The sequence below is a fragment of the Chionomys nivalis genome, chromosome 5 (assembly GCF_950005125.1).
Source record: "Chionomys nivalis chromosome 5, mChiNiv1.1, whole genome shotgun sequence".
NCBI lineage: Eukaryota > Metazoa > Chordata > Mammalia > Rodentia > Cricetidae > Chionomys > Chionomys nivalis.
Genome location: NC_080090.1, coordinates 108,422,553 through 108,446,897, shown reverse-complemented (window position 1 = coordinate 108,446,897; position 24,345 = coordinate 108,422,553). Strand labels below are relative to the sequence as shown.

Here is a 24,345-nt window from a genome sequence, read left to right as displayed (position 1 = left end):
ATGGGACCACAGCACAACTGAAGGTAGGGGAGTCTCCTGGCTTATCATCAAAGCAGCTGCAAGATGGCCTGCAAATCTGAGTAAGGTCTAGGATGTAAGACAGGAAACAGATGAAAATCCAGAGGTGTTGCTGGAGTGTCACCAGGAGGTATACACCCTATGACCCAGAGTCCCAGGAAAATGCTGATGCGATGGTCCTGATTTTCCTTAACCAGTTAGCTCCAAATATTAAGAGAAAATTACAGAGGCTAGAACGCTGCAGAGAGAAGAGCAGGGATTTAGTAGTGGTGGCTCAGAAGCATATAATTGAAGGAATAGTGCAGAAGGAAAGGAAATTAAAAAGGTGCAGGGCAAGAACCAACACCTCGCTAATGTGCTGCTGCCGCTACCATGGAACCAGAGGAGTGCAGGAGGTGACCGTGATGCCTGGCGGCTGGAGAGGAGGATGAGAAACCAAAAGGTAACAAAGAAAGACCCTGGCTGGGAAAGAATCAATGTGCGTACTGTAAAGAGGAAGAACATTGGGCCAAAGAGTGACCCCAGAAGGCAACTAGAGGCAACACTAAGGTCCTCAGTCTGAGGGATGTGGACAGCGATTAGGGGAGATGAGGTTCAGCCCCCACTACCCAAGCCCAGGGTAGCCATAAGAGTGGAGGGGAGACTGATGTGGATTCCCCTCTGTATGCTATGAATATGCTTTATTGCCATTGGTTGATAAAGAAGCTACTTTCATCCACTGGCTTAACAGAATATAGCTAGGCTGAAAAAGATACATAGAGAGAGAGTAGGCAGAGTCACAGGGATGTCATGTACCTGCCGGAGAAGAAAGACATCTACATACCAGTATTGGTAAACCACAAGCCTTGTTGTAAAATATAAAATAATAGAAATGGGTTAATTTAAGATGTAAGAGCTAGCTAGAGATACACTTAAGCTATTGGCCAAACAGTATTTTAATCAATACAGTTTCTGTGTGATTTCAGGTCTGGGCAGCCAGGAAATGAAAGACCAGCCTCCACTATCAGGAAACCATCTGACTTCATGGTGGACACAAGAGCTCAGAACTCTGTTACTGACGGTTGATGGGACTCATGACAGATATAAAGACCTGGGTCCAGGTGCCACTGGAATTAACCTTATTCATGGACTACCCGAAGAACAGTGGACTTGGGAGCCAGCTGGGCAACCAAGTCATTTCTGATAATCCCAGAATTCCCATACCCCTTGTTGGTTCATGATTTACTGATCAAAATGAAAGCCGAGATATATTTCTCTAATGGAGGAGTTAAATCACTTAATGAGGATGGGAAACCCATTAAGGTATGGGTGACCAGTAGTTTGACTAAAGAGTACAGGTTTTATCAGGTAGCCACTGGGCCTGACCCTAGCTGGAGAGATGGCATAAGGAGTTCCAATACGCTTGGGCCAAAACAGGAGGAATGGGGCTAGCAACCATCTATGTAGAAGTTAAACCAGGGGCAGATTCAGTCAAGGTTCACCAATATTCCCTTCCCCTAGAGGCCAAGAAGGGCATCACACCACACATCAGGAGGCTACTGGACTTGGGTATCCTCAGGTTTGTGCATACTCCAGTTGCCCATCAAGAATCCTCATACTAATGATTACAGACTAGTCCAGGTCTTACGGGAGGTCAACAAGAGGGTAGTTGACATACACCCCACAGTGCCTAACCCAGATGCCCTACTCAGCTCCATGGCCCCAGGCCAGCAATGGTATACTGTCCTGGACCTAAAAGATGCCTTTTCCAGTCTGCCTCTGGACCCCGAGAGCCAACAGTACTTCCCCTTTCAATGGCATGATCCAGAGATCCGGATCGACGGCCAGCTGATGCCCCACCATCTTTGATGGAGTTTTGCATGAGGATCTGGGTGAGTACCAAGGACAGAATCCAGATATCAGTTGGGTGCAGCGTGTTGATGACCTGCTGATTGCAGTCGCAGATTGAGAGATTTGCCTAACTGCTGCCAACCCTGGGAGACCTCGGGTACTGTGCTTCACTCAAGAAAGTCCAAATCTGCAAGTATCAAGTAACATACCTGGGGTACATCTTAAAGGAAGGGCAGTGGTGCTTAAGATCCTAACACCTACTACCCCCAGGAGGTGAGCAGGCTCTGCGGGTTTCTGTATCCTGTGGATCCCAGGCTTCGCAAACTGGCCAAACCCTTACATGAGGCCACCACAGAAGGGTGTGATTTCACCTGGACGAAGGGCCACCAGTGGCCTTTGATAAACTCAAACAAAGCCTGATCTTCAGCCCCGGCACAGGGTCTGAACTATTTCACCAATGGGATAGCCAAGGGGGTCGACCTGGTGATTGCCTGTATCCTACCTGTCAAAGAAACCGGACCCTGTGGCAGCTTGATCTTGCCTCCAAATAATGGTGACTATGGCCCAACTGGTCAAAGATGCTGACAAGCTAATCTTGGGACAAAGTCTTACATGCACTTGAGGGAGTTCTTCAATCAAGCCCCTGATCAGTGCCAGAATGACCCATTAATAGACTGTTGCTGCCTGAATAACTTTCCAGGTGCCTCAGCTACTCTGCTGCCTGATCTTGACCTGGAAGTGTTATTGCATGACTATTCTGAGATCCTGGTCCAGGTGCACAGCATTAGGTCAGACTTGTGTGGCACCTTATTGCCTGAGGGGGAAGTTACCTGGCATACTGAGGCAGAAAGTACGTGGGGGCAGAAGTCACCACCAAAAGGGAAGCAATATGGGTAGAGTCAATGCCAACTGGGACCTCCACCCAGAAGGCAGAGCTGATAGCACTAACTAAGGCACCAGAGCTGGGGCAAGGGTGATGGAGGAAGGTCATTGGTTAAATAATAAAGAAACTGCCTAGGTCCATTGGATAGGCCAACCCTTAGGTGGGTGGAGTAAACAGAACAGAATGCTGGGAGAAAGAAGCCGAGTGAATGAGTCGCCATGATTCTCCCACTCCAGACAGACGCAAGTTAAGATCCTCCCTGGTAAGCCAGCTCGTGGTACTACACAAAATATTAAAAATGGGTTAGATCAATATGTAAGAGCTAGCCAATAAGAGGCTGGAGCTAATGGGCCAGGCAGTGATTAAAAGAATACAGTTTCCGTGTAATTATTTCGGGGCATAAGCTAGCCATGCGGGCGGCTGGGTGCCGGGGATGCAGCCCTGCCGCTCATATTACAACAGAAGGTGAAATGGTCTTTTGGGGTTCCTGACTCATGAAAGAGTCTGTGAGACATTCTGCAGGACACAGCAGATAGTGACTGAACTGTCTTTGGAATTTCCTGCTTGATGAAAATGTCTGCTGAAAACTATGGGCCTAAAGGCTGAAGATGGATGCCCCAATGGTACAAAAGAACTTTGGGTGACTGTCCAGGCAGCGAGATGTCTCTGTCATTTCTAGAGTTTGAAGTATCTTACTTCTTGTTTGCTTAGGTAATATTATATCCTTCTGGAGTCTTTGATAGAGTTGAAGAATGGTTAATTATAGTTTTCCTTACTTATGATAAAAGATAAAATAGATATAAATATTGTAACTGTAATTCTTGCTTGATAACTGTTTTGCTATATATAATCTTACTATGTTAAAATGAAAGCCTTGCTTTTTTGTTTAAACAGAAAAAGGGGAAATGATGGAGGAAGGTCATTGGTTAAATAATAAAGAAACTGCCTAGGTCCATTGGATAGGCCAACCCTTAGGTGGGTGGAGTAAACAGAACAGAATGCTGGGAGAAAGAAGCCGAGTGAATGAGTCGCCATGATTCTCCCACTCCAGACAGATGCAAGTTAAGATCCTCCCTGGTAAGCCAGCTCGTGGTACTACACAAAATATTAAAAATGGGTTAGATCAATATGTAAGAGCTAGCCAATAAGAGGCTGGAGCTAATGGGCCAGGCAGTGATTAAAAGAATACAGTTTCCGTGTAATTACTTCGGGGCATAAGCTAGCCATGCGGGCGGCTGGGTGCCGGGGATGCAGCCCTGCCGCTCATATTACAACACAAGGGCAGAGCGTTAACTTCTACACTGACAATGGGTACACTTTTCTATGGCGCATGTGCATGGGGCAATATACAAAGAAAGGGAACTGCTAACCCTGGAAGGAAAAGCCATTAAAAATAAAGACGAGATCCAGGCTCTCCTCAGAGCTGTGTGGTTACCCAAGAAACTGGTCGTCACCTATTGCCTAGGGCACCAGAGAGGGGATGGACCCATACCCAGGGGAAACAACCTGGCAGACAAAACCACCCGGAAGGTGGCACTCCACCTTTGCACATGTACTCGTAGAGCCACGGACACCTAATCTACCCAAGAACCCTGGGCATACTGAGGAAGATGTGGCCCGGATTAAGAGCCTCCCTATGGCCCAGTATCTAGACGGGTGGTGGAGAGCTACAGATAGCAAGATTATCCTGCCTGAACAGCTGGGAAAGAGACTGCGCAGCAAGATCCATCAGTCCTCTCATACGGGAGCATGGAGGATGCAGGACTTGCCTAGAGGGTCAAAAATCAAAATCAAAGATGTACAACAAAAAATTATAAATATTGTCCCCAACTGTAAAGCCTGTCAGCTCATCAACAATGTCAATGCTGCTACCAACCCTAAAAACCCTGGGAAACCCTAAAAACTCAGAGGAAAGAAGCCTGAAGTCTACTGGGAAGTAGACGCCACTGAGGTAACCCCTGGCAAGCATGGCTACAGGTATTTACTAACATTTGTAGATACTTTTTCAGGGTGAACAGAGGCCTTCCCCACCAATATGAAATGGTGCAGGAGGTGGTAAAGAAGTTATTTGAAGACATGCTGCCTATGTATGGTTTTCCCACCATGACAGGGTCAGACAATGGACTGGCTTTGTGTCCCAGGTAAGTCAGAGGTTAGCCACTTTCCTGAGGAGAGATTGAAAGTTGCATTGTACATACAGACCCCAGAGTTGAGGACAGGTAGAAAGGATGAGCAGAACTCTAAGAGACTCTAACTAAATTGACCTTGGAGACTGGAGCAGATTAGGTGGTTCCCCTTCCCTTTGTATAGGGTCAGAAATTCCCCCTAACCAGATAGGGCTTACACTATTCGAAATCAGGCTTGGTACTCCACCTCCCATCATTCCCAACATCCAGGCAGATTTTCTGGCAGAATTGGATGACCAAGACCTCCTCAATACTATACTATACGAGGGGTCCAATGGGCACGCAAGAAAGTGTAGCCCGAGCTCAGGACCCTCTATGATTCTGGTGCTCCCCCTGAACCCCACTGGGGAATTGGGTCTACATTATGAGAGACTGCCTGGGTCACTGGATCCCAGACGGAAAGGACCATACATCCTCCCGTTAACCACGCCCATAGTCATCAAGGTTGATGGTATAGCCCCCTGGGCCCATTACACCCATGCCAGGCCTTGCTGATCCCTTCACACTCAAGGAGGACTACCAAGACGAAGTATGGGAGGTGTCAAGAGATCCAGACAACCCCCTCAAATTCCAGTCCCGGCGCAATGGTAGTATGGCTCCTGTTGGTGATGGTACCCATCGGCATCTGAGCTGCAGGAAACCCACATGCCCCATGGAACTAAACTTGGATAAATATCAACACAGACAGCGGTATTATAGCCACTGGCACTACTTCTGACCAGACCCCTCCAGGAGCCTGGTTCTCTGACCTTTACACGGACCTCTGTAAACTGGCAGGAGAGAGCTGAGACCCCCCTCCCCATCACCTAGACCAAGGAGCATCCTATTACCAGTTGGGTTGCAATCATTAGATCCCATGGGTTCTGTGTTTGCCCTGGTCATTCTTGCTCCAAGCCCCAAAGATATCAACGTGGGGGGCCAGAGACATATTCCCATGCCAGCTGAGGATGTGAGTCCACTGGATGGATCAACATGTCGCCCTCTGTCCCTGGGGATTTAATAACTGTTCAGCGAGCCAGAGTTATGAAAAGAGAAAGCATCTGTACAATGGCCTGCAACCCATTGGTCATCGGCTTCACTGAAGCTGGAAAGTAGGCTGACTGGACACTGGTAAGACTTGGAGTCTACAACTTTACCATTGGGGCCATGAGTCGGGACTGACGTTCACCATCTGCAGAAACTAGTCACCCTTCAGAGTCACGATGAGCCCCAAACAGGTAATTGATCCCATTGCATCCAAGTCAAGCACCTCACACCTGAGCATTTCACTGCCCCTAGGGACCTGGCTCAGCTTGTCCGCCCCTGCAGTGACCACAGGCCCCCCAGGCTAACTCGGTCCAGCCAGAAGACTCACTTCTAACATTTCTTGACCTAGCCCTAACCCAGCATGCCACCAAGCCTGACCTGACTGTTACTTTCTGCTTTTGCTAAGATACTGCACCCACCCCCTTATTATGTTGCCGTCGTGGGAACTTAAGCTCAGACCTCAGATTCTACCCAGTGCTGCTGGCAATCCAAAGGACAGCTGACACTCCATCAGATCTCAGGCCAATGCCTCTATATAGGGAAGCCCCCCCCCCAGTGACAGTCCCTCTGCAATTGGACCCTATCACTCCCCAGCTCTCAGAAATACCGGATTCGCTCAATGACACCTGGTGGGCCTGTTCTACAGGGCTGACACCCTGTGCCCATACCGTGGTCCTGAACAAGACCACGGACTTCTGACCACACGGAGAAGGATTTATATAGCAAACTGGAAGGGGCCTCCTCCAAGGTTAAGAGAGAGCCTGTGACAGCCCTGATCCTGAGCATACTGCTGGGAGCCAGCTTAGTGGGCGGGGATAGGGGCTGCCTCCCTCATCACCCAGAATCAGCACTGCTCCCATCTGCACAAAGCCACTGATTTAGATCTAGAGAGGTTAGAAAGCCTGTCTCCCACCCCCAAGAGTCTTTGACACCTTGAGCAGAGCAGTGAAGCAGAATAGATGGGGCCCAGACCTCATCTTTCTCCAACAAGGGGGATGGTGTGCAGTACTGGGCAGAGAATGTTGTTTCTGTGTTGACTGTTCAGGAGTAAAGTGTCCATGGCCAAAGTCAGAGAGGGGCTAGCCAAACACAAAAGACAATGTGAGGCCCACCAAGGCTCACTGCCTTAACTTCCACCCTGCTTGGTCTGCTTTTTATCCTGGTCACTTGTATTTTAAACAAGTTAGGGCAGTTTATGAAAGAGAGACTGGGAGCCATCCAAATGCTGGTCATGTGGACTCACTCTGGCCCCTCCACCAAGAAATCATAGAATTTGAAGGGTTCCATGATTGGAACTTCTAAGAACCAGTCAGAGGGGAAAATGTGAGGACCTAGGAAACCTTACTTAGCCTCACAGATGCCACCTGGAAAAGGGCCTCCATCTTAAGACATCTGGTGACCAACCGGAGGTTGAACTCAGTTCCAGAAAAACACATGGAATATGCTGTGGCAGCAAGACACAGCCAATCAGAAGACAGAGCGATAAACATTATGGTCCAGGTGTTCCTCAGACAGCCTGTCAGCAGTTTGTGGTTTCGCGCCAATCACCTGACCAATGATTTTAAAGATCGCCTTGCCCCATACCCCCTGACCCAATCCTGAAATGCGAAGATAAGGAACTCCCTGCTTGTGTTTTTTTTTTCCTTTAAAAACTCCCCTCGCCTGAGTTTGGGGCCGCATTTCCTCCATCTGCTGTGTATGACTGTTGGGTTACAGACCCAGCTCGAGCTTGTCAAAAAAGAGCCTTGTGCATTTGCATTGGAAACCGGCTCCTTGATGGTTTCACTGGGGACACAGGCATAGTAGCATCAAGTTGCTAAGATCACAGGACTCAAAGCGTCAAGGAAGGGGCTGCCTTACTTGTCCACCTCTGTGCTGCTCCTGGCCTCGATGAAATTCAGAACTGCTCCAAATGTGGATGCTCACATCATGAAGTTGCAGATTCTGACCCAGTGTGTGGGGGGACATCTGAGACTCTGCGTTTCTAGACTCATGTTCTGAATGGTAAGGTCAGGAAGACATCAAAGACAAATATGAAGGGCAGCCTCTCCAGACTCCTGGTGCCAAACACAGCTGCTCGGCCCGGCCTCCAGTTACTCCTCGCACTTCCTCTTAGCAGCCTGGCCCGGATTCTTGATCTAGGACACAGTCTGGCTACTCACCCTGCCATTTCTCCCGCCTTTCTCAGCCTTCCAGGTTCATAGCAGCTTGTGAGCTGAGGTGTGAAATTGCTCATCTTGATCATTTTGTTGAAGTTGGCTTTCCCTGCACTTAGGTCATTGTACGCTGGGGCTGGTGGTCTAACCAACTGGGATTTCTCCTGCTCTAGTTCATTTGCAATTCCACGATTTCTTTTCATTTATTTACCCCTCCTGGTAGACTGTAAGCCTGGGCTAGATCCTCAACACTCCATTTCTACTGAAGCCAGTGAGATACCCCAACGTATTCTCCCTGGGTCACTTGCATTGCTTCATGCTATACTGACCACTCCAAAGGCCCTGGAATCTGGGTATGTATATGTCTGTTGATGTAAAGGACCAAGTGTTCAAGTAATATAGTGGTTCTCAACCTTCTCAACGCTGTGACCCTTTAATATAGTTCCTCATGTTGTGGTGACCCCCAATCAAAATTATTTCCATTGCTACTTCATAACTGTAATTTTGCTACTGTTAGGAACTGTAATGTAGATATCTTATATGTAACCCCTGTGTAAGGATCATTCGACCCCCAAAAGGGTCATAACCCACAGGTTGAGAAGCACTGATGTAACAGTCGCTGAGAGACTTCTGTTGTCCCCGGAATTAGACATTCTCTGTATTGAACAGAACTAAGAACAAACTGACCCTTACTAAAGGCCTACTGTGTGGGAAGCACTACGTTAAAGACAGGTTTCCTTACTTTTCTGCATCTTCACAAGCAAGATGGAGCAACTTGCTCAGACGGTGAGTAATTCCTGGACTGGACAGTGCTCACCCACCCAATCAGTGAATACCACCAGAAAAGTGCACTATGAGCTCCCATTTTTCCTTTACAGAAAACCCTGTGTCCTCCCTGCTTTGGATCAAGTTCACATATCCCAAGCATAAACCTGGAAAAAATCATCAATCTGGGGCAAAATCTGAGATACCCCGGGGGCGCGAACTACAAAAATCAGTTTAGTGCTCACTTCCAGAGGCTGAGGCCTCTTTTATCATGGGACAGCACACAGAGCCATTTAACACACTGCACAGCTTCTGGTAACTTTTGTGTTTGTCACATGGGCCAGGAATGGAGAGCCGCTCCTGGCTCAGCCTATGACCTGGACCACATTCATTTACTCTAGCCCAGTGGTGCTCAGTCTCCAGTTCTGCCCTCCCTAACCCAAAAGGACAGCTCTGGACAGCTAAGATCGCGGTGCACTCTGGGACTCTGACCACTTATAATTTTTACACATAGACTGGATCCCGGTATCTTCGTCATCGGGATTCTCACGGGTAGAATCTGGCTGTTGGGAAAGGAGCAATATTTTTGTAGTATTGTCTTTTCCATTTTAAATTCTGTGACCATTGGAAATTAACAGTTGAGTTTTGAGATACAGTTGTGTTCACGTCCAGATACGGCCCCAGTGAACTTGATTGTTCTGCCTACATCTCATCCTCCACCATCAGAGGTCTGCTTTTAGATTTCCAGTCACTTTGTAACACCTCACTGTCCCCCTCAAGGGCACCACCCACTTACTGCCAGAGAGCTGAGCTCAGGGTAGAGAGTGGCCCAGAATATTCTCTCCATGTTCTCTCTCTCTCTCTCTCTCTCTCTCTCTCTCTCTCTCTCTCTCTCTCACACACACACACACACAGACACACACACACACACAACACAATCTGTGGAATGCCTTTCAAGGAACTAAAACAAAATGTCAGTGATGGAAGACAGTGTACATGGTACACAGACATCAAAATAGAGCCTAGAAGTTTGAGTCAAAGGAGATATATTAGTTACTTTTATCATTGTTTTGAAAAATAAAAAGCAGAAAAACATATAGGCATCCTCCTGAACAGTAACCTTCATCAGGCAATGAAAGGAGACAGAGACAGAGACCCACATTGGAGCACCGGACTGAAATCTTAAGGTCCAAATCAGGAGCAGAAGGACAGAGAGCACGAGCAAGGAACTCAGGACTGCGAGGGGTGCACCCGCACACTGAGACAATGGAGATGTTCTATCGGGAACTCACCAAGGCCAGCTGGCCTGGGTCTGAAAAAGCATGGGATAAAACTGAACTCGCTGAACATAGTGGACAATGAGGACTACTGAGAACTCAAGAACAATGGCAATGGGTTTTTGATCCTACTGCACATACTGGCTTTGTGGGAGCCTAGGCAGTTGGGATGCTCACCTTACTAGACTGGGATGGAGGTGGGTGGTTCTTGGACTTCACACAGGGCAGGGAACCCTGATTGCTCTTCGGGCTGACGAGGGAGGGGGACTTGATTGGGGGAGGGGGAGGGAAATGGGAGGCGGTGGTGGGGAGGAGGCAGAAATCTTTAATAAATAAATTTAAATTAAAAAAAAGAAATGAAAAAAAAAAAGAAAAACAAAAAGCACCTGACAAAGACTCAGTGGAGGGAAGACTCATTTTCTCTCACAGTTCCGAGGTCCTTTGGGGCTGGGAAGGTGTGATGCCACAGAACTGTCTGTCCATCTGTGGTGGGACAGGAAGCCGAGCCAGGGACTGTGGCTTTCAACGTAGAACGTGCTGCCACACTCAGGGAGTGCTCTTCCTCTGCCGCTCTCTCTGAGACCCCTCTAGTCCATGTGCCCAGCTACAGGCCTAAAAATTCTAAATCCAGTCAGGGTGTCAATGATAGAGCAATGATCTCAAGAGGTATACTCAAATTTATCGTAATTATAAGAGTAAGGCATAACGAACCTTGGAAAATGAAATTTAACTTCCTCCAAAAGCTAGTGAACCCAAACATTTACCCTCTGACAGAAGGCTGTGTTGAGGTCCCAGATTCAAGCCCAAGACTAGCAGGCAGCGGCTGTGGGTAAATGGAAGTGTGTACAGGCGAGGTGGGGAGGCGCGGGGCCGACACATTGTTGCCACCAGTGTCTTGGTCTGTGAGGGTGGAGGGAATGTGGCCTGTGCTGGTCGTGGCAGCAGGGCTGTCGTGGTTCAGTACTGTTAGCCTCTGGTGTTGGGGGGCAGAGAGGAATCGGGGTCCCTGTGCCTGAGGAAGTAGCAGGGAGGAGTCAGTGAGTCACACTCCTTTTCCTTCTGAATCAGAGATCGACCAGCACACAGAGCCTGGGCTGAAGGCACGCTGCGTACCTTCTATCTCTTGTAGCCTTAAAAAGGGGGCATTTTCATTTCTGCTCATCGACACGTCCAGAAAACCTTCAATAAACGCATTCTCTACTAGAGAACACAGAGAACATGAATGAGCTCAATCCTGTCTGGCCATTCTGGGAGGGGTTTGATGCGTGTGTATATGTGTATGCATGTAAGCCACACATAGGTACACATGAAAGCCAGGGGTCGACATTGGATATCTTCCTTGACCACTTTACATTTTTATTTCATTTTGATTAAAGGTTTATTTGTGTATATGTGTTACCACACGTGTGTGAGTGTGCATGTAGGCACACATACTTGTGTGCATGCACAGAGGCCAGAAGAAGGTGTCACGTCTCCTTTTCCAACACTCTCCACCTATTCCTTTGAGGTAGGTCTCTCCGGGAACTCTGGACTGACATTTCTTCTGATGACTGGAAGGCTGCAAGTCTGAGCAATCCTTCTGAGTCCAGGGACACGGTGCGGGTGAGGTCAGAGGTGTGCATGAGACGCTTGTCTGGTTATGTGGGTGCCGGTCCTCATGTGTGCTCAGGAAGGACTTTAACCATGGAGTCATCTTTCTGGTTCCCAGTAAAAGTTTGTGAGACAGGGTCCCTGACCAGTCCTGAAGCCCTCAGATTCTCTCTCTGCCTCCCCAGAAGTTGGATTCCAGGCACATGCCACCACACCTTGCTTTGTATATGGGTCCAAGGGTTAGAACGTGGGTCCTCTGAGAGCTTGATGACATCCCTCCACTTGGGGAGGGCTTTCTGCCTCACAGAGGGCTGCACAAGGTGTTCGCCTGAGGTGTTAATCTCATGGGCACCAGAGCACTTGCCAGTAAGGAGTTGTACCTTTGCCCCCTGCCGGTTGTATAATTGTGGGCATGTTTCTTAACCTGTGTATGCCCCAGTTTTCTTATCTCCCTGGCAAGTGAGTGGGCAAGACAGATAAAGCCAGCACATGAGTGGCACGTAGGAGGGGTCAACCAGTGGCAAGTGCTTCTAGTTAGTTCAGTAGTCACATCCTGTTGTGAACACATCACTTAGAACAAACCTTTCCATGAAAGCCATGGCCTATCACAGCAGCCCCTACCTTGATGAGAATTCCTGGAAGAAGGTGCTGAGCTGCAGATGACTGGACCCCACCCTACAGCTTCTGGGTCAGGTGTGAGGTTCGCACAGGGATGATGCTGGGGCCAAAGACTACAGCTGGAGAAATCCTTTTGTACAGGCGGAATACAAACCTGGTATGCACAACAAGCTAGAACTCAGAGTCACACTCCTTCTGCCACTGTCTAGTTCCTACCAAATCCAGTCCTTCTCTCTGGCTAGGCAGTCAAACACCAGACTAGATGAGATCTTCCTCAGGTATGCTCCACTAACCCCACCTCCCTCCTGTCCACCCCTTCTCCCTCTCCCTGGTCGGTTAGTTTCTGTCACCTGACACAGACAGGAGTCACCCTGGAAGAGGAAACATTAGTGAGGGCTTGCCTTCACCAGACTGGCCTGTGGACATGTTCTGTGGGGACATTTGCTTGATTAATGATGGATGTGGGATGGCCAGGCTCTCTGTGGATGGTGACCACGCTGGGCAGGTGACCCTGGGTTGCACATGAAGGCAGGCTGAGCAAGCGATGGCTACAAAGCCAGTAAGCAGCACTCCTCATGGTTCCTGGTTTGACTTCTTCCCTAATGCTTGTCGTTGGGATGGGTATGTCAAATAAACCCTTTCTTCTCCAAGATGCCTTTGGTCAAACCATTCTATCACAGCAAGAGAAGTCGAACCAGGAGAGCCCAACACCAAATTCCAAGTCTCCATTTCAGTCTTTCTCTGTGCTCCTGGTGTTGCTCAGATTGGGAGGAAGAATGGGGTTGGGTGGTCCTGAGCTGTCGGAGGTCAGAAATGCCTGCGTCCTGACTGCCATCCTTTCTGCAAAACCCTGGGGAGCTTTAGTTTTGGCAGTAAGTATCAAATGAACATCAACTGCCTTGATAGGGACAAAAGCTTACCAAGAGAGTCTAAAAACCAGCATGGTCAACCTGAGGGTAGGAAAGTAGTGGGTGAGCAACCTTGAACAATAAAAATATTAAAATAAAGAAGACATTGGCCTACCAGTCCTTGTATCCATTAAAGGACAACTTTGAAGAAATGGGGTCAAATGGAGACGTGCTGGAGCTAGACAGCTTTAGGGAAGTTCCCGGCATCGGGAATGTTTAAACAATGGCACAGGTTGGTGAGGGCGGAAGTGAATAACTTCACCCAGCTTTAAAGAGAACATGGGAGCTGTGGCCCAGGTTGTTTGCATCTGAAAAGAAAGCAGATAAACAGCCTGGAAACGGGGTTGCCAACTGCTGGGTTCTAAACCAGACCTTTCGGTCGGTGCTAGCGACATTAGATGAAGTAAAAGAGGGTCAGTGCTGCTGCACACGCGCGGGTCACTGGGTTCAGTGCTCAACACCAAGTAATAAAGCAGGCGGGGCCTCACATGTCTGTGCCCTCAGCACTACGTAGGCTGAAGAAAGGAAGGACTGCCTGGGCCTTCTGGCTGCCAGCCCAGCTGAGAAATGCTTGTTTCAGAAGAATAAGGTAGAAAGTGATGGACTAGGAGAGTCAGTGTCCTCTTCTCACTGGCACACGCTCATACACATGTGCTTTGCACTTCACACTCACACAAGAAGAAAAACTAAATAAGGTAAAGGGGTGCACTTCCCACTTGGAAGGCAGTCCAAACCCTGGCCGGGCCAACCTGCCACACTCGCCCACCATAGGCAACACCACGCCGATTTCCCCACTTGCTTGTTTAGGCTGCACATTCACCAAAAGCTAGTTTTTCTTCCTCATTCTTGATGGAAAGCCTTCAGATTTCTGCTGGTGCAAGGAAGTGGCCCTTGTGCCCCCACCACTCTGAGCAGGCAGTGTAATGAACTTCACTTCTCTGGTAAGCCAGAAGGGTTGTTCTTGTGGTCAGTTCTTTCTGAAGCTCGGAAACCTGATGGTTCAGTCTCTGCCAAGGACTTCCATGTCACCTGCTGGCTTGGGAATTTTTTTTCTTGGTGGAATCCAGGAGGAGCTAGGCAGAGAGGAAAGCAACAGCAACCTGCCAGGAAAATGATTTCACAAGGGAGAAGTTCGGGTCCAATACAAACACTGCATCTTCAGGAAGCAGGCTATCTCCCTGAGGCTGGTGTGTGACACCACAGGTCAGGTCACACCTGTCGGGACGCTGTGCCCTGGGGAGGTCACAAGCCACTTATCTCTGTCTCTTCAGGGCTTTCAGACCAGGGCTTTCATCAGGGTTGTCTCAGCACAAAACACCTCTAGGGCAGGAAATGGCTCTCTGGATTCCAAACACACATGGCCTCAGGCTAGCCCTTGGGCCTTTAAATGTTGCCTCCACACTGGGGAAACTCAGGTTAACTCCACTACAGTTCAGCACTTTAACCTTCATTTTTTTTTTATTTTTATTTATTTATTTTTTTTTTTTTATGTCTGTTTTCACACAAACCTGACAAAGACTGATTTGAACCGAACATTTTCCTCAAGGAAATCTCTAATCCAGGTGGTAAGCTGCTGTTGCTTGGCCTCAGCTCTGCTAGCCTGCTGTTCTGAGAGGTCTGGGCATTACATCCCTTGCCATGTGCACCGCAGGCATGGCCAGCAGCTCTGAAATTGCCCCTGCACTCAACAACTCCTCTTTCACTATTGCCCTGACCTGATTTGAGCCTTTTCTAGTTCTTCCTTGACCCAAGGCAGAGGCCTCTTTGCTGGCCCACACCAGCCCTGGCTACTCCTCCCCTCACCCAAATCCGATCACATCTCTCTCCAGACCACGTGCAGTAGGGTTATAGCTGAGCTATTCTGCTTGTACTTAAAGCCTTGAGTGCTGGGTCAGGCCTTCTCTCCCTACCCCACATCCTTGAGTTCAGGAATGCTGTCCTCTCTAGTCAGAAAGCATTCCATCAAGGGGCCTCCTGCAGTTCCTGGCTACCCCAGAGGACAGGCTCAACCCTGCCTCTCTTCCCTGGCACCACAGGTGATCTCCCTGCATACTTCAGGTTGGGACGACCCCCACTGAAAATGCTCCACTGTTTATATACGGCTAGAATTCTGGTCTCCTAAGGCTGGGTTTGACCATGGTTCGGTCTCTTTTAGCCTGTTACAGTCTAAATGGTAAGGGGTGTTGATCTTGCTATATGAAGTGCCTGCATTTAACCCTCTTTTCCCTCTCTGCTCACAGATGAACGCCTGTGCTGCATGCAGCAGTCAAAGCTGAAGACTGATGTCAGCCAACAAAACAAAAGCAGAATAAAGTTGTCATCGTGCAGCTGAAAAGAATGTGTTCGCACCTGCTGACTGCGGCTGCTTTGGGCTGTTTGTCAGAGAGAACGGGAACATGCTGCTGTAGGAATGGCAGTGTCAGCCAGCCCTCTGGTGACAGAGGCAGACCGGGAGCTTTGGGAGTCAGGGTGGGGAGGGGTGGTCGTGAGGAGGAGTAGGGTTGGGGGGATAGGGCCTGGAAGGGAGCACTGGCAGGAAACACACTTGGTTCATCTCTCAGAATCAGGACAGAAAACACCACAGGACTTCCAACTTCAAAGCACCTGACCAACTGCAGAGGGACCAAGCCTGCTGGCAGAAGCCCACAGCTCCTTCCTGGTTCCTCCGGCCTCAGTGTTTGTGGGCAGACAGTGTGAGTTGAACTTAAACTGTCTTTCTAGCTCTCTAGCAGAGGGTACTCCAGCACCCAGAGGGAATCCTACAGCAAACAAGGGTAAGGATGTGAGTGCAGGAAGAAAACACTGCCCTAGACAGAAGCCTATCCCTGCAGGGACACAGTGATAGAGCTAGGGACCCACGGGCTCAAAGGCAGCCAGGGTCCCAACTAGAGAAGACAGGAAGCTACAGGAAGCAGAAGAGAAGCCCCCAGCTCTTGGGAGGCTGGGGAGATGCCTAGGGCATGAAATAGACTAGTTAGACAGCCAAGGGCTATCAGTTAGGGCACAGACACACAGGAGACAAAAAGCATAGACATTCCTAGAATCTACCAAACGTCTGAGGTGGGAAAATTGCTCACTTTTCCCTTATGGACTCCAAAAATAAGAACATTCGACTGGGAGCTTATTTCCTCTTACTTCCCCTGCAGATAAAGTTCACTCAGCACCTCCTCAAAACAGCAGCTCTACCAGCAAGCTGAGTCTGGAACTCCCCTTTCGAGGGCCTCATAAAACAGTGATTTAATGACTCCAGAGACATAACTTTATTGTTACCATTTTTTCCTCATGTAGGAACAACTGCCCGCTGGACAATGAAAAGGCAGGCTGAGAATGATCCTGTCACAGGTAGTCCAGAAGGCCGAAAGGGAGTGAGGGCAGAAGCATCTGAAATCCTACCAACCCAAGATCCGAAAGCTTAGAACCGTGTGTCCATGTTCTCAAACAAACAGCTAATCCACACCCAGGCTTCCCAACTGAAATGAGAGGGTGTGCCATGGAGTACAAACACAGTCACACCCTAGGGGATTTCCTTGGAGGGGTCCCCTGAAGGCTTTTCCAGGGTCTACTCGCTTATTCGTCTGTCCTGCCACCTCAGTAAGGGCCACGTCTGAGTTATCTCAAAACTATAAAAGTTTAATAGCTCATCTGTTTGGTGCATTTCCTGAATTCAGAGCCTTGAGGTAATCTGTAAGGTCATAAACACTGGGTTTCTCATTGGCAAGATCCCTTTACGTCTAAACCACAGGCACCATCCCCTTGACCTAGAAAGTTTTCTTCCTGACCCACCTATTGGATCCTTTCTTCTCTGAAGCTTGATTTCCCTGTCCTCCAAAGACTATCTGAGAAAATCTTCTTCCCAAAGCTCCCTCCTCCTCCACTGTGTTTTTCTTATCACATACTTTATTACCATCACAGCTTCTTCCTACCATCACAGCTTCTCCCTACCATCAAATTCTCCCACTGTCTTTGCTGTCACATACTTTTTTATTACCATCCCAGCTTCTCCCTACCATCCCAGCTTCTCCCTACCATCACAGACTTTCCCTACCATCACAGACTCTCCCCTACCATCCCAGCTTTTCCCTACTATCACAGCTTCTTCCTACCATCACAGATTCTCCCTACCATCAGATTCTCCCACTGTCTTTGCTGTCACATCTTTATTACCATCACAACTTCTCCCTGCCATCCCAGCTTCTCCCTACCATCACAGACTCTCCCTACCATCCCAACTTCTCCCTACCACCACAGCTTCTTCCTACCATCCCAGCTTCTCCCTACCATCCCAGCTTCTCCCTACCATCACAGACTCTCCCTACCATCCCAACTTCTCCCTACCACCACAGCTTCTTCCTACCATCACAGCTTCTCCCATTGTCTTTGCCATTTAACTATAACCTAGGCAGATTCAATTCTGCATTTGTCCTGTTTCTTAAGAGCATGGTTTACACTCTGCAAATGTCCGCTGTTGGCATCTGTCCCAAAGCCTTAGGGAACCTGGTGAACGTACGCACAGTTATCTCGATGACAAGTGTGCAACTGAGTGAATAGCCCAGCTATCAACACAGGACTTAGGACTTTTAAGAGGCATGTGTTCATCAGCTCTGAACGCAGGCAGACAGATACCAGATAGTAGGACTTCCACTGGGGAGGAGAGACACAAGCAAAGCACCCAAGAGCACCTTAGGTCACCTGAGTGGACATGGTTGATGCAGAAGTCTGTGTATGATCCAAAGGCACACAAGCAATGTTCACTGTGAATCTTCACTGTTGTAGGGTCATCGGCAGTGAAATGGCTCGTCAGGCAATACCTGGCACTAAGCTTGCTGACCTGAGCTCTGTCCTCGGACCCACAAGTTGGAAGGACAGAGCGATCCCCAGGTTGCTTACGCTTTGACCCGGTGGTCCTCAATCTTCTAATGCTGTTACCCTTTAATACAGTTCTTCATGTCATGGTGACTCCGAACCATTGCTACTTCATAACTATAATTTGCTACTGTTATGAATCATAATGTAAATATCTGAAATTTAGGATATTTAATATGCAGGATATCTGACAGGCAACACTGTGAAAGGGTCATTTGACCCCCAAAGGGGTTGAGGCCCACAAGTTGAGAACCATTCACTGCAAGTCTGATCTCTAGCCCACCCCTCATATTTAAAATATGATTTTGTTACAAATAAAAATTGTATATAATTAAAATGACTTAAAGAAAAGCTGAAGGGAAATAGATGTTAGAGACAGGATGATCTGAGAGATCTACTTATACCACATACCCTCAGTCCATTGTGCCCACAAATTCCGCACACAATTCAAACTGCTAATGAAGACAATTTAAAATCTGTGACTATGTTGAGCATATAGCAACTTTCATGTTATTGTTCACTAAATAAAACAGAATAGCAAGTGACCCACACAGCACGCAACTTGTCATCCGGAGGTGAGAAGAGCATATGAAGCTGGAGACACACCTCAGTGGTGGAATGCTGGTTCTCATGTCCTGGGCTCTGGGTTCCATCCCCAGCATGGTCAAGAACACATCCAGTACTTGCATACATTCAAACACACATACAAAATACGAGAAGTGCTGGCTAGTTCCAAACCCTTTGCTATTTTGTTACTGGAATCAAATGCGTGTACTTTTTTTCTTTTTTCCATTTTGCTGTGTGGTCAGGCAGGTTTTTTTCCTGGGCAGCTAGCTGTTCACTGGAGACCCAGTTTTTTAGTTCAGACAAGGTAGCTCCCTCTCTGACCTGTTGAACACTTCATTAAGCAACATTTGAAGAGCTTAAAGTAGTAAATTTCACTAGGTTGTAGTGGCTTCTTTTCCCTCAGCCACTCTGAGAGACCCATTCTCAGAGAGAATGGGAATAAAGTAGAATGTATCTTTACTAGAATCAAGTTCTGCTCCAACCTTGAACGCATTTGCACAGTTTCTATTCTGATTCCAGCTAAGCCATCTTTCTCCTCTCTCTTCACTTCAAACCCCCAGGGCAGTGACATTCACAGAAGCCTAAGACTGATGTTTAACGGGAGAAACGAAATCTGAAACTGCTGAGCGGAGAAACCTCACTGACATTTCCCTTCCTTCAGAGGAACTCCCAGGCACACTAGGCGTTTCAAGGTTGGATGTACAAGCTTCATTGCCCTGAATGGCTAGATCTTCCAGGACAGAAATGAACATTTAGCTTCATGCTTTAAATGGCTGAATGATGTGGAAAAGAAATCACTCTTAGAAACCCCAATCGAGCCCCTAAGTTGCCAGCAGCCCAAATTCTTTATCACACACTAGCGGCTCCTTAGCGCGGCGCGGGGTACAGGATGGACCCGAGGGGGTTCAGGGATCTGGGAGCTCTTCAGCGTGGGGATTTGGCTGCAGGGGGGGGGGGGGGTTCTCCACAACCGACTTTTGCCTCCTCCTCTAGGCTGCTGATGGCGTCTGCAGAGCTCCAGAAAGACCCTAGCTTCTGAGTACTGCGTACTCCTGTGATCTCATTCCATTGCCATTGGGCCCCAGACCCATGCCAGGAGGAAGCAAGGGTTGCTAGGCTTGTTCCTGGCAAATGGCTCAAGGCGCACCACTACCCTACTTTCAACCGTTGCAAAGACATATTTCATCCTAACATGGTCAAAGGTTTCTAAGCACAAGCAATTCCTGTCGATCCATGAGCTGTTTGTGGGGAGGAGGGAAGAAAAGGAAAACACGAAAAGGAAAGCTTGTCACCTTTGCCGAAGTAACTTTGAAATGCTACCTTCCTGGACATGAAGGATATCCCTCCTACACCTCTCCTTCCTCCCAGGAGAGATGGAGGGAAAACTAAGACAGAAGAAAGTGTGAAGGCCAAGACAGGCACTCCCCGCTCCCGGGGATTCACATGGATTGAAAGGAGACCCCCATGGGAGTAGTCTTTAGGAAGGGGTCACTAACAAGGTCTGTAGAACTTCTTGAGTCACGTTAGCTACAGGCAGGAGGTACCTACTAGCTGCACCCTGAGAACCAAAGCACCATCAGAGCTCCGCGCTCTGCAGATCCCCTGTCTAAGTCGGGGCTCCGTAAACCTCTTCCTTCCAAGTTCCAGGATTCCTCCAGTTGTCTTTCCCTCGCTCCACGCTCCAGCTGGAGTCTCCGTACCTGCTCACCCCCTCCCCCGAACCCCCAGTCTCGGCTAGTGCCTGTGGGGCGACTGTGCCAGGAGAACTGGACCTTGGGGGGGGGGGCGGCGGGCGACGGTGGTGCGGGTCCTTACCTGCAGCGGGACGAGCAGCAAGCCGAGCGCCTGCAGCAGCACTGACAGCGGGCGGCGCCGCCGGGCGCGCGAGGCCATGGCGCGGTGCGGGCCAGCTGGGCGCACGGCCTCTGTGGCCCCCGGGCGTCACCGCCCTCCAACCGCCTGGTCCCGCCCCGCGCGCCCGGCCCCGCCTCGCACCTGCCCCCGCGCCGCAGCCCGAGTCCGCCAGGGGGTGCCGGAGCGTGGGCTGCTGGGGTGCGGAGCACCTGTGGCTTTGACATTCCACACGCGCTCCAGACTTGCGCTGTGCACCGCCCTGCTGTCCCCAGGCACTGAGCTCTCGGGGTGCAGCCTCCCGCGGGCAGGCCCTAGACAACACCACCAAGGTTGCCATTCACCTTTCTTGAACCCTGCCTTCCTGCCAGCCTGCAGAAGGTACATCCCAGTTGGGGTTTTCTTAACTACAATTAAAGACACAATTTAGTGTCCACGCCCCCCTCCCCAATCCTTTACACAACCCTAGTCTTTCCCTTATCCTGGCATCCTGGCTGCCTCCAGCAGCTCTCCTCGAGGTCAACGCACCTGTCTCTGACCTTCACCCCCTCTGCCACACCTTGAGCAAGCTCCTCAGGTAGACACTTGGCACCGTGCTTGACGAAGCCCTTCACCAGAACCGCCAAGTCACTGCCTCTAAAACAGAACTAGTGTAATGTCTGGGATGTGGGATGCAGCGATCCTGTTGTGTTTGCTGCTTTCCGGGTTTGTGTTCCTCCAAATTCCAGGTCAGTGTTGGCTACACTGGTACACCCCTGCCCATGTTGTAACCAGGAGAGGAAGATCCTTGTCTCCAGTCAATAGAAACACTGTTTTCAATTCCTTGGGTGCCAGAATCGTCTCGGCCAGCTTTTCGCCCACCGTCTTAATGACTTTCTGTCTACTTCTGAGAAAGCTGTGGACAGTTCTAACAAGGAAAAGTAGGGTTGTCTATTGTTCCTTACAGTTCTGTCAGCTTTTCACGCCCTTGAACCTCTTTAGGACATCGAGATTTAGGATTGTCTTGGTACACTGACCTTTTATCATTACTATATACCCTTCTTGATCCAAGGTAAAATTCACATTCTGGTCTACATTACATTTATGAGTAGCTGTGACACCTTTCTCATGAATAGTATTTAAACAGCATACCTGGTTCTGCTACATTGTAAGGTGCTGAAGATGGCAGAACACATGCTGTGTTGACCATCAGCATCCCCGTATTGGAGCACTTATGCCATTCACGTTTGAGAACGCCATAGGTGCTGACGGAGACTGCTGATTGCTTTCTATTTGTTATACCTTTATTCCCTTTTTATTTTTAGATTCCTTTGGAATACTTTAAAACAATACTTTATTTTATGAATAGCAAAACAAACTGTGTTAAATGATGCTACAGTAGAATGATTTGATATCATTTTAAAACAGAAAAGAGAGGGGGAAATTTTCAGGTTACAAAACCCTTTGGGTTATTTTTTTTAAGGAGTCCATTTTGCCCCCCATCGTTAGCCTACTTCATGCGTATCATTGTTTAATTGTATGTGTGTGCACACATGTGTATTCATGACTGCCTGTGTGTCTGTGCACATGTTGGAAGCCAGAGGTCAATATTGAGTGTCTTCCTTAATTACTCTCCATCTTATGTTTTTGATGAACTCTCACTGAACCAGGACCTCACTAATTCTGCTAGACTGATTGGCCAGCAAGTCCTAGGGACCCGTCTGTCTCCTCACAATGCTTGTTTAACTTTTAAATTCCCTGCTGTACAGCCTGGTTGGTTTACTGCCCAGTTGTTTTTATGTTTTCTGGAAATTAATCTGTGTGTGTTGTCTAAAAAAATTTAAAAAATAGAAATTATTTGATGAAACAATTCCATGTCTAGGAATTTAGCATGTTAACACAGAGAGGGAGGGCACTAAACTATATCCTATAGCACTCTGATACAACCACACACAGAAAAAATGTGAATAGCAGTAGAGAAATGTTTGGCAACACTGTGCTGTATCATCATTGGTAATAGTTAAAAAAGCCGGGCGGTGGTGGCGCACACCTTTAATCCCAGCACTTGTGAGGCAGAGGCAGGCGGATCTCTGTGAGTTCGAGACCAGCCTGGTCTACAGAGCTAGTTCCAGGACAGGCTCCAAAACCACAGAGAAACCCTGTCTTGAAAAGCCAAAAAAAAAAAAAAATAGTTAAAAACACTTTCCTTTTTGTTGGAAAGATTGTCCACATGGAATGTAAGAGACGTGACCTACAGAACAATTCATCTGCGTTTGTCAACAACCACAACTGTGCTTTTATTTACTATAGTGAAGGGAGCTTCTGAGAGAGAAACAGCAGCAAGAGCTGAGCGAAATACACCTGGTGTCTTCACCACAGCAGCCTCGAGAAGCGTTCTACAGTGGCAAAAGAGGCCCAGAAAGGCTCAGAACTGCTCCGTGGTCTCTGGGCAATAAATGGCAGAACTGCCTCACTAGGAAGTGAGATTTTAATATCAGGGGAGTTGCACAGGGGAGAAAATAAAGTCATAACTTTAATTTTGATGTTTTCAAAGTGCAAATGCTCCTTGCTGATGATGTGGTTACATGAATGTAGCAAGCTTTCTTGTCAGGCTATCTTTTGTGGGACTGCCAGCTCTGTAATAATGACATGGAGACTTAATATTAATTATGAAACCGTGCCCTTAACTTAGACTTTTTTTACAACTAGCTTTTATAACTCAACCTGCCTCTATTGATCTACATATGGCCACATGGCTCTGTACCATATGACCTATTTCTTCAGAGTCCCTGGTGAAATCTGTGAGCCTAGATTCCTCCTCCTCTTCCTGTCTTCCCCCTGAAATCCTGCATGTCCTCCCCTGCTGAGTTATTGGCCATTTAGTTCTTTATTAAACCAAGCAGAAGGCACCTTAGACAGAGACACATCTTTGCAGGGTACACAAATACTCTGCAACACACAAAGATGAGCTCACGAGTCGGGAATAATCCAGGCAAGTGGTCAGATGTCATAGCTTAGGAACACAACACATTGCAGAGTGCTCCTGGTTCCCATCTTGCTTCCAGGTTTGCGCAAGCTCTGGTTCAGCTACTGTGGAGTAAGAGGAGAGTACGCCATACCTCCTGAATCAGGAGGATCAGGGGAGGATCAGGAACCAACATTCTCAGCGTGGTTTGGGTGGATGTTATTATTGTGCCGAGACAAAGCTGGAAAAGTGGAGCTTAACTGCCCTAAACCAGGAACCAATTGACATTACACCGAATTTACACTGCTCGTCTACAATTTTTAAAAGGCATTTTTACCTTATTTATAGATATGTGTATATGCTTGCTAAGTTTTATGTGTAACATGGAGTGCCCATGGAGTCCAGAAGATGGTGCTGGATCCCCTGGAACTGGAATTACAGGTGGTTGTGAGAAGCCTGATGTAGGTGCTGGGAACCCACAACCGGGCCTCTCGACAAGACCAGTGAGCCCCCTTAACTGCTGAGCCATCTCCTAGCCCTTACAATCTGCATTTTTAAACAGTGTCTAAAAATAAACCGAGGCTTTTCTGTCCAACCTGGTCCTGCAGCTGCTTCCAAAACAATCACTCAGAGGCTTAATATTACTTATAAAAGTTTTGCTCAGGCTTATTACTAGCTACCTCTTATATTTAAATTAACCCATTTCTATCCATCTAATATTGCCACATAGCTGTGCTGTTACAGCTGGTGTTACCAGTCTGTTGTTCCTTGGGTAACTGGCTGGTGTCTTCTAACTCTGCCCTCCTTCTTCCTGTATTCAGTTTGGCTTTCCTGCCTAGCTCTATCCTGCCTTGCCATAGGCC

At 48.2% G+C, this 24,345-nt stretch overlaps 1 protein-coding gene across 1 annotated transcript in view; it reads right to left on the bottom strand.

The window, feature by feature from the left end:
* Window positions 1-20,581, bottom strand: part of Tnfrsf11a (TNF receptor superfamily member 11a) — a 78,036-nt gene extending 57,455 nt beyond the window's left edge. The window contains exon 1 of the mRNA XM_057770274.1: window positions 20,503-20,581. Within this exon, the coding sequence (XP_057626257.1) occupies window positions 20,503-20,580 (78 nt within the window). The 5' untranslated portion in view covers window position 20,581. The remainder of the gene's footprint in view (window positions 1-20,502) is intronic.
* Window positions 20,582-24,345: the final 3,764 nt, after the last annotated feature.